The sequence below is a fragment of the Terrapene carolina genome, unplaced genomic scaffold (assembly GCF_002925995.2).
Source record: "Terrapene carolina triunguis isolate 2854851 unplaced genomic scaffold, T_m_triunguis-2.0 Scaffold96, whole genome shotgun sequence".
Lineage (NCBI taxonomy): Eukaryota > Metazoa > Chordata > Testudines > Emydidae > Terrapene > Terrapene triunguis.
In genome coordinates, this window is record NW_020664447.1 from 32,186,368 (window position 1) to 32,197,454 (window position 11,087).

Below are 11,087 nucleotides of genomic sequence, written 5' to 3' on the forward strand. Positions count from 1 at the left end.
TTTCGTGTTCCAGTAATACATTTTAACGTTTTTAGAAGGTCTCTTTCTATAAGTCTATAATATATAACTAAACTATTGTTGTATGTAAAGTAAATAAGGTTTTAAAAGTGTTTAAGAAGCTTCATTTAAAATTAAATTAAAATGCAGAGCCCCCCAGACCGGTGGCCAGGACCCAGGCAGTGCAAGTCCCACTGAAAATCAGCTTGCGTGCTGCCTTTGGCGCGCGTGCCATAGGTTGCCTACCGCTGATCTAAATGGACGGTCCATGTAGATTTCGCCCTTTCTGGCTCCCATCTCTCCCTGCAATATTGATCCACACAAACACCTCAGATACTTTTCAAGTTCAGAAGACGGTAGCATGTGCATTTAAGAGGAAAAGCAGCGACTGTACCGGCAACAGGGCCAGGGGGGGCGGAAACACTGCTACCACATAAAGGAGCATTAGGAGGTTCTTTCAAATGAACCTGTGCACCGAATACTCTTATTGACACAGTGCCCAGGGGAGTTTCAGCTTCTCCCTTTCGGTGATGCCAATGGCTCAGAGAAGCAGCTCAGCTGCAACTCCTGACATGAAACTGACACAGCAAGGACTGGAGCTCTCAGAAGCGGCCCTTAAGACCCGGGTCCCTGCTCCCCAAAAAACTCATATGGCTGCTTCTAGGGACCACTGCACTCCCCACAGCCTTCCCCTTTGAGATGCAGATCCCCTGCGATGCAAAACCTACCCAGATCACTCCGCAGTTTGCGCATTTTAAACCTGAACTCTCCTGGGGGCTGAAAGCTGCCCAGACGGGGGGCCACTCTCGCCCGAGCTGAAGTGCCACTGTGTTAGGATGCACAGACACAGCAAGAGCCTCCCTGTCTCCATCTGCCCCCTCCTGGGCTGATGCAGTGCCAGAGAAGGGGAGAGGAGAGTGGGAGTATGAGGCAGCAGTGGGGCCATGCAAAGAGGGGGGCCAGTTGCGACTCGCGGCGCCTTGCACCAGTCCAGGCTCCCCCTTTAAAGTCCAGGGGCCAGGAGAGAGTTGCACAAGCCGCTCATGCAGCATCTGGGAGCCGTAACGCAGCTGCTTCCCAGAGCCCAGTCCCCACAGTGCTCCCCGAGCCCCGTGGGCAGGGGCTTCGGAACTCACATCCAAGATCACCGAGATGCTTTTCCGCTGCCCCGTGGGGAGAATCCCTGGCCAGCGGCTGCCTGCCCTTCCTGGAGGAACTCCCTGTTAGAGAGCAGCGGGCTGAGTGGGGCCGGCAGCCGGGACCCCAGACTGGCAGTGGGCTGAGCTGCTCAGCCTGCCGCCGCTCTGTGGTCCCGGCTGCCGGCCCCACTCAGCCCACTGCCGGCCTGGGGTTTCTTTCACCCAGGCCCGCAGTGGGCTGAGTGGGGCTGGCGGCCGGGACCTCGGCTGGCAGCAGGGTGCCATTAAAAATCGGCTCGCATGCCACCTTTGGCACGTGTGCCGTAGGTTGCCGACCCCTGTTCTAACTTCAGTCATTGTCCAAGCACTTGGAGCTAATCTCTCTTACTCTGAGCTGTGCTCAGCACAGGAGAAGGGAAGGTACTGAGAGAGCCAGTTATAGCACCTTGATTCTGGACCAGTAGCTGCTCTGGCCCCAGTGTTAAGGGCTGCTCTAAATTATGAACTCTTGATACTGTAGGTACCATTAATTCATATAACTAGACTGTTAACTATATGACTGAATTACTCACTATTTATTCTATTAGTATCATACTTTATAGTAATTACAGGGGTAATGTATTAAGTTATATATATATTTATAAGATAAATGCACTTAGTTAAAAAAATCCAATAATTGGCAGGTTAACTATATGGGGTATGCTTCATAATTACACTGTAACTGTGGTTGAACAGTGCTGTAATTTAAATCACTTTGTTATAAAATGCAACGGATTTTTTTCAGTTTCTGCTCATTTGTTTATTTGATAGAGCATTCCATATGGAAATCAATTAGTGGTGATAGGGTCTAATTAAAAGCCTCCAAGAAAGTATGGTAGTAAATATGGGTAAAAGTATACTAAAATCAAGACACAGTGCTATACTATCTATCTATCTTAGGGTTTCATCCTGCTGCCCATTGGTGTAGTATCTGAGTGCCTTCTACATAAAATCAATAGACATAACAAAGTCCCTAGTCGACCACATGGAGTCTCTGGCACTGCTCCCTTTACAGGGTCAAAACTTTGCTTGGTGAAGGGCTTTTTTGATGGTGGTGGACGGGGGGGAGGGAGGGAGAAGGTGGCCTTGTGAGGAGGCAAAGGGGAGGACAGAGGGCTAAAATCCTAGATGGTCAAAAAGGCAATGGTAAATTCCCTGTAAATGAGAATTGTGACTTAAAACTACTTGCTCTTATGATTAGGCTGGTTTGTAAAATTTTAATTTTAAGGCTTTGATATTAATTGTAGATTATATTTTTACCAGATATCCAAATTATGAATTTATCAGTGATAACTCCATATCTTGGTCAGCTGGACTTCATAATCGATACACTGAAAACTCACTGCGGGGTGTTATTCTGGATATCCACTTTCTGTCTCAGGCAGACTTCCTGGTCTGTACGTTTTCCTCACAGGTAAACTGCAATGTAACATCTAAATATACATTTCATCAGTCAATTATTTTAAAAGTCTGAGTTGGTTTTTTTTACTTAATGCTAGCTGGTGCATCTACAGTACCATATTCTCCGTGTTTTGTAGTGAAAATTTAATGAAAGAATTAAAAGATTCAGTATATTATTATCTGCATATTGAACTATTTGTTAGCACTGGTTGATTACACCTTCTCCGCTGAAGTCAGCCATCGTAGTTGTTTAATGTACTTGGCTTAGTCAGGGCATTTAAAAGAAGCAGAAGGTAATTAGGCCTGTATAATACTCTATGATTTTGCATACAATCAGTATATAACCCGAATCTATCCTTTTCTGCACTTCAGTGCGCTGATATTGAGAGGTTTAAACACCTCAGCCTTTGGCCTCAGTTGATTACTTTATAGGATTCAGAGGAGGGGAAAGGAAGAAATGTAATTCCTCTTCAGGGTCAATTACATTTCCATGAGGCCAGAAGCAGTACAGTAAATTTAGAGTATCCATTGTAATCCACTTAGATATGTTGTGCAAATAATTACATGCTATAGGCTTGTTTTCTTGAGTAGCTTTATGAAGCAATTCAGTCCAGTGAGAATATGAATAATACAATAGTTATTGTGGTATTTTCTGTTCTATTACATGTACATATAATTTCAAGGATCACGATAAATTCTTAAGGATTTTAAAATACAAATAGTATAGTAAAAGCAGTGTTTTCTCACTGGTATTATGCTCCATCTGATCCAAAAGACATCAGTTCGGGCAGATGGAGGGTATAGTGAAAAAGCTAAAAGGTGTGATTAAAATCAGACAAAGGGCCTACTTCTGTCACTTATGCTCTTAAGTGCCAGTGCTGATCGGAAGAGAATTCAGTTGTGGATATTGTCCGCATAGGCCAACATGATTGTGTTATTACATTGATACACAGGCATAATACTAATGAGTGCTGAAATCACTTTAGGTGACTATGCTGCACAACCTCAAAATACAGATTACCTTCTGCACCCTAACAATAATTAAACATACAATAACCACATATCCATATTAATACTAATATTAAAATAAATTAACTCTGACAGAAATAATCAAATGGAGGTAACAATTTATCAGAGCCAGCAGACAATAACAAAGTACAGAAAAGCCTCTCATCCCCAAATTATACCCCACAACATACCCTCATACCTCCCCCAAAACCCGGTCAAACAAATGTTTTTTTCAGCCTATTCCGAAAGTCATCATATTCAGGCTATTCCAGACCAAGGCAGGAGGAACTCACAGAGTCCTAACCAAGAATATCCCATCAGTAGCGCTCTCTCTTTTATAAAAAGTGTGATCCAGCTTGAGTGTCTCCACTGACAACAGCTGTGGCAGTATGTCATGGAGGGAGAGGCAGTCCTCAGTTAGACAGGTCCCAGGCCCTTCTGAGCATTGTAGGTCATGACAAACATCTTAAATGCTACACAGAGGCCCACAGGTAAACAGCGCAAATCTCAGTGCCATGTGCTCCCTGCTAGATGCTCCACTCAGTGAGCATTCTGTAATATGTGAATATTATGCTGGTACAGAATATTGCTATTAAACAATAGCCATAAAATGGGTTGTTTTCCAAAATGAATGAACAGATATAATGTAACAGATAGAGATGGATAGATGAGTTGCACAGAATATAAAAAGCTGTGGGATGGAATTCAAAGCTTCCCATTACATATATGCACATCATCTGCTGTGTATTTAACATTTCCTTGGGGTGGAAAGGTTTGCTTCTGCTACTAAGGTATTATAATTGACAAAATGGTATGGCCATTTATTTCAATATTTGTTTAAATGGCAGTTTTATACTGCAGCAAATGTGTCAACTTTCACTGTCAAGCATGAGGTTTTGCATGATGATCTTGCAAGAAGACATTATCAGTCTTTTTCAGCAAATTGATTCTTCCAGTCTACACTGTAGGGCTACTGATTTTACAATTGCTAGCATGCTGGAAATATCAAAAACATTTAATTCATTTATAAAGGGAACAGACTTTCATATAAAATGGTTGAGCATCTCCTCTAGATGCTGATACTTGAGAGTAATGGTTGGTAAATGTGGGAACTGAGGACCATGTTGCTGTTCTACAAATTTCAATGATTGCAACTCTGCTGAAGCAGGCTGCTAAGGTAGCTTGGGCTCTGGTAGAATGAGCAATCACCCTACTTGATAGTTGTAATTTATTGATGATGTAAGAAATCTTGATATATGATCCATTTGGATAATATTGTAGAGGAGATTGGTCTACCTTTTGATGCATTCCCATATGCTATGAAGAGTCTAGGAGATTTTCTGAATGATCTTTTTCTACTAAGATAGTACAACAGGGCTCTTCTGACGTCTAGAGTATGTAACTTTGTCTTGTCTGGGGATGAGCAAGGCCTGGAAATAAATACAGGTATGTGTATATTTGATTAATATGAAAGAGCAAGATCATTTTAGGGATAAATCTAGGGTGAGGTTGTATAATTACCCTATCTGCATGGAATATTGTATTTGGTGGGTTAGACATGAACGCCTAGATCTCTCTCACTTTATGCGCAGAAATGATTGCCACCAGAAATGCCACTTTGCTTGATAAATGATGGAGGGAGCAAGATGACAGAGGCTCAAATGGAAGCTTCATAAATGAAGGAGGGACTAAGTTTAAGTCCCAAGAAAATTGTATTTGTATTCTTGTGGATACATGTGCAATAAGCTGGGACTGGCGGAGTGCGGGGAGCCGGCCGGGGCTCCGGAGCTGCGGAACGGGCTGCCAAAGCAAAAAAAAAAAAAAAAAAAACCGGCCAGAATGTGCCACCCCAAGGTTAGCCAGAATGCCGCCCCTTACAATGTGCCGCCCCAGGCACGTGCTTTCTCGTCTGGTGCCTGGAGCCGGCCCTGCTCTCAGTGCTCTTCTTAAAAGCTCTAGAGATAGCACACTTTGAGGGGATGTGAGATTCCTCTAAGCAAAAAAGATAATGGTTGTGTCTGTCCATGAGGGAAATAACTTCCTTGCAACAAGGGCAGGACTTGAAGCCTAAAATTGACAAGATAACTGACTAGCCTCACTGACTGCACTAAAGCAACAACTGTCTTTTTTTTTTTTTAACTAAGTAGCTAATAATTAATAACTTAGTTAACTTCTAAACTCCTGTGCAAGGGGTGCTTCCCCACCATAAGTGAGAGCCACATGCACCGGAACTCGAAGAAGAACTGTCTTTTGTTCAGATTCTGATCTTGGCCATGTGTTCGGATAGCTGGGAGATGGTGATATTTTTATATGAGGTAAAGGAGACAGAACTGGGTGTCATTTGCATGCTATTAGCATGTAGAACATCGTATCTCACAATCCTACCCAATGCTTTCATGCAGAAGTTAAAAAAGATAGGAGAGAAAATTGAGCTTTGTGGAGTACCAGAGGTGAATGCTCTGGAGGAGAAGGAATGTGGTGGAGTCATTAGCGATTGCAAGAAAGGATTAGAAGTATTTGAGTGCTTTTCCATTATTCCTTACTATGTCGCTGAGATGAAACAGTGGTATTCAGTGATATCAAAAGCCGCAGACAGTCCCAGGAGTGTAGGCATGGACATCCTCTGTGGACAGGACAGGTGTCATTCATCAGCACCACCAATGCTGACTCTATTCCAGGACCTGACTTGAAACCTAACTGAGAGTGGTCCAGAATATTGACAGTGGATAAGTAAAGCCCTTGATTAATGTTTTGTTTCAGTAAAAACTCTAAATCCCGGGGGGGATGGGAACACTGATTTCCAAGGTTTTCTATGTAGAGAGATGACACATTTTACTTGTTGCTTTATTTCAAATGATTGTTAAAAGAAAAAAAAAGACAAAGCTAAACTGTGATTGTTTATAAATCCGTGATTTTTTTCAGCTTTCATCTCTTTATTGAAAAGTGCAAAGTTTTCATTTTCTTTTTTCCCAAATGTGATGTTAAGAATTCTAACAGCAGAGTTGCATGATATTTGTTAGCAAACGTACAGTATTTTTCAAATATACCATTTAAAGAACTTGGGAGTTTAAGCTGGACATTCCAGTGCTTGAACTTCTTTTGTGTGCAATGTAGCTGTGGGGTGTAGGTTGTTGACTGTTGAATGTTGTGTTAAGTTAGAGACATACTGCACTGATGGCTTCTTTTCTGTTTTTATTTCCAAGGTTTGTCGAGTTGCCTATGAAATCATGCAGACTTTGCATCCAGATGCTTCAGCACATTTCCACTCTTTGGATGATATCTACTATTTTGGAGGACAAAATGCGCACAACCAGATTGCCATTTATGCCCACCATCCACGAACTGCTGATGAAATCCCCATGGAACCTGAAGATATAATTGGTGTGGCTGGAAACCACTGGGATGGTTACTCTAAAGGCATCAATAGGAAATTAGGGAGAACAGGCCTGTATCCATCTTACAAAGTAAAGGAGAAAATCGAGACAGTCAAGTACCCTACATACCCAGAGGCTGACAAATAGAACAAAAGAAGGAGGGTTGTCACTCACTCTTAATTCTAATTGGTTTGAACCAACCAACATACAGAAGGCTTATATGGGATTTGAATTCACATTTTAACATGTAGTTAAAATGAAAGCCTTTAGCATTCAGACTGAATAAGAAGCTTGGAGCAAATGGACAGGCCATTATTTGAACTTCGTGATGAACTTTTTTTTTGTTATATGCACTCTCACACATGCGTGTGCACACATCCTCCCAGGAAAACTGTTGTTTTATACTATTTGTCTCTTTCAAGATTTGTCCCTATCATTAGTCATACGTGAGCTTTGTGCTCTCTTCTTTGCCATTAATTGACTATAATACTCAGACTTACAACACTGCCATATTGTGTAATTTGAGTGACATGAACATATTTTGTATGTACGGAATTTACAACATGGTGCCTATATTTGAAAGATCTGTGACCTTTTCAGAAGAGCCATGCCCAGTTCCACTGATAGGCAAGAAGTGATCTTTAACTGGTCTTGTCACGAGCGGTGAACTTGTTCCAACCAACAGATTCAAAAATCAGACTAGATCTTTTTTCTTTACAAGAGTCATTTAAAAGAAACAATTCCATTGATTAGTTCACCTCATTAATAATAAAGGATACATTCAAACAATAAAATATTCACTGTCTGTTAGGAACTTTTGTAAACAATGCCATGAACAGATTCTTTAGTACTGTATGTTTCTGGACATTGTCTTTGATAACAAAAAATAAATTTAAAAAACGAGTAGCTGGAGTTTTATATATTTTTAAATATTCATTGCTCAGTTGAATAACTGCCAATGGGTCACTGTTTCTCAAGGACTTCTACGGAGAATGGATTTCAGCAGAAAGGCTTCTTGTTCAGAATTTCTTGTCGATATCTTTTTCTCTAAGTCTCCAACTTTCCATCTTCTCTATTTCTCTTCTGAAATATAAAGTTCTGTTAGGGAATTATAAACATTAATTTATTATTTTGGCATTGAATGCAATCACTTTGAAATGTAAGTAAAATATGACATATTGCTTATAGTACTTGTCAGCAAATATATCATTTCAAAAGGTTAGGCTCCTCTGTATCTACTCATAGCCAGACTTCCCTTTTGCTCTAGTGTGTTTGAGAGAAATCCTAAAGCTAATGGGCATGTGGGACTAAGCTGGCCTGTTCCCATTTAACAGTTCTTTATTTTGGAGCCACAGAATTAATTCTATGTTAGGCAGTTTCCTAGGTGATTTTGATAGTCTCCCCACTAATTTAGCAAAATTTCTGGCCTGGTTTTTCACATGCACAGTCTGAGGCTAGAAGAGAAGTTTTTTTCTTAAGTTTGAGGGAGATGAACAAAGCTATTTGGAATTACAAGACTTGGAAAAATTGTTATTTTTAAAAATTTTCAGAAATAACTCCTTTGTCTTTTGATCTCAAAGTGAAAATTAGTGAATAGCTATAGTTTTAACTTTTTTGGGATCCTTATTTTTTTAGTTATTTCTCAATAAATATTGTAATTGCTATACAATATTTTTAGATTTTGTAAAATAAGTGTATACTGCTATAGATTTTCTAAGCTCTTTGCTTACAAATGCAGACTTTATAAGCTTCCTACTCATCACTTGGAGATCAGTGCAGAAATAATTTCACAAATGAACTAAAATATGAAGATTCCTGAGGAGTGAGGTAAGTCAAATAAAAATATCAGCCAAAGGACAAGGCAACTGAGACTCCATGACTTCCAAAGACCTGCGTGATGTGAGCCAGTGCCAGCTGGGAGCTGCAGGGTCCTCTGCCACCAGCCCTGCTGCCCCAGTCATATGCTTTCCAGAGATCTATTTCCTTCAAGAGTACCAATTAATAAGTTCCCCAGATAAAACAGCCAAGACTCAATTCATTTTAGATTAAACAAAATAAATACTACAGACTTGAGTCACAATTGCCATAAAGCCCTTTTACACTACCACAGTGGTAAAGAGCCCAGGGGTAAATGAGAATCAGGCCCTGTAGTAAATATTGTAGCTTACGGAATAGAGAGAAAACAGAAAATAAAAAGATGGTATCTATTAAATTCCTGAAAGGAATTTGAATGGAGCATCTCATGAAGGTTCTAGTGATTAGTTAAGTTACATAATAATTATAAATTTTACTTGGTCCAATAAAGTCTTAGTTTTGCAGAAGTCCATTTTGTTTCTCTGTATCAGAGCTCCAAGTCTGACACATCCCTATAAAGACAGAATCATTGGCATAACCCCCCCGTCTAGTTATAATTCATGTACTCTTTGATACAAGCTAGTGTTTTAATTCCTCTCCTTTTAATTTATTTTAATATATAACCGTATAATTTCCTTCTTTCCTATTATATATGTAATATGCTTATTAGATTTGGGCAAAGTTTTTTGGCCAAAACTTTTTTCACCCCAAAAATGCAGATTCAGATCAACCAAAACATTTTGAGAATTTGTGCCGATTTTGCTAAATTGTTTCACTAGGGGAAAAAACAATTTTGAAAAAAATCAAAATGTTTTGTTGCAACATTTTCAAAATTAAATGTTTCAGTTTTTTTATTTGAAACAACTTTTTGCTTCAAAATTTACTTCAATTTTATTTTAAAATTTTCAAAAAAATTTAAAGTTCGATTGAAACAAAATGTTTTGTTCAACCTAGAATGATTTTTTTTTCCAGAACGATCAGTAAACCAAAAAATCAGTTATTCACACAGCTCTACTTATTACATCTTCTGTAATAATTTATTTTCCATTGTACCTAGTTATAGTTATTTCTTTCTAAAGGGAATCTTCTTTCCAGCTAGGCTAACAAACTTTTCATATATTTTTCAGTTACGTAGCCCTATGTATTGCCAAAGACTGCAGCCCTGAGGCTTCTCTAAGGTATTGTGACAGACCCAGACCAGTGGGGTACAGGAGTCTGGTAGAGGGCAAATATACTGGTCACTGGATGAGTAGTTTTCTGTTCCCTGAGTGACCAGAGCAGGGGCTGTACTAGAGTAATCAGGAACCTGCTAGAACCAGTTAAGGCAGGCAGGCTAATTAGGACACCTGGAGCCAATTAAGAAGAAGCTGCTAGAATCAATTAAGGCAGGCTAATCAGGGCACCTGGGTTTTAAAAAGCTCACTTACTTCAGTTTGTGGTGGGAGTGTGAGGAGCTGGGAGCAAGAGGTGCAAGGAGCTGAGAGTGAGAGGGCGTGCTGCTGGAGGACTGAGGAGCACAAGCGTTATCAGACACCAGGAGGCAGGTCCTGTGGTGAGAATAAGGAAGGTGTTTGGAGGAGGCCATGCGGAAGTAGCCCAGGGAGTTGTAGCTGTCATGCAGCTGTTACAGGAGGCACTATAGACAGCTGCAGTCCACAGGGCCCTGGGCTGGAACCCGGAGTAGAGGGTGGGCCCGGGTTCCCCCAAACCTCCCAGTTGACCTGGACTGTGGGTTCTCCCAGAGGGGAAGGTCTCTGGGCTGTTCCCCAACCCACATGGTGAATCTCTGAGGCAAGAAAATCCGCCAATAAGCGCAGGACCCACCAAGATAGAGGAGGAACTTTGTCACAGTATATAGGGAACCGAACTGCACCCTCACCCCCAGCTGTCCTAGTCCCATTGACAGCTAATTGTATTGCACAGGACAGCTAACTGTATTGCACGGGATTCCCCACGGCTTTTCTGCCAGTGCCCTCACCTCCTCCCTAGTGAATTGTTAGGCATTATGGATTTGTTCATATGGGAAGATATTGCCCCTCCAGGAGAAAACCCTAGATTGCCAGACAAATTTTGTCTTCCTGTTTCAATTTCTCAGAAAAGAAGCCTAAGCTTTCTTCTTTGAGGAAAGTTACTCCATGGTGGTCAGGAAGTTCCCTCCCATGTTTAAAACTTGTTCTAGTTTTCTTTGGACTCCTGGGTTCTCTTCCATTGTCTCTTGTCGTTATCTTCTCAATTTCCTCCAGCATCCAGCTCTTCCCACGATAGTGGTCAGCTT

General features: G+C 40.9%; 1 protein-coding gene across 6 annotated transcripts in view; it reads left to right on the plus strand.

The window, feature by feature from the left end:
* Positions 1–7,844, plus strand: part of FUT8 (fucosyltransferase 8) — a 270,218-nt gene extending 262,374 nt beyond the window's left edge. For all 6 annotated transcript variants that reach the window (XM_024210899.2, XM_024210895.2, XM_024210897.2 and 3 more), the window contains 2 exons: positions 2,439–2,589; positions 6,788–7,844. In XM_024210899.2, coding sequence (XP_024066667.1) covers positions 2,439–2,589; positions 6,788–7,105 — 469 coding nt within the window. In that variant the 3' untranslated portion in view covers positions 7,106–7,844. The remainder of the gene's footprint in view (positions 1–2,438; positions 2,590–6,787) is intronic.
* Positions 7,845–11,087: the final 3,243 nt, after the last annotated feature.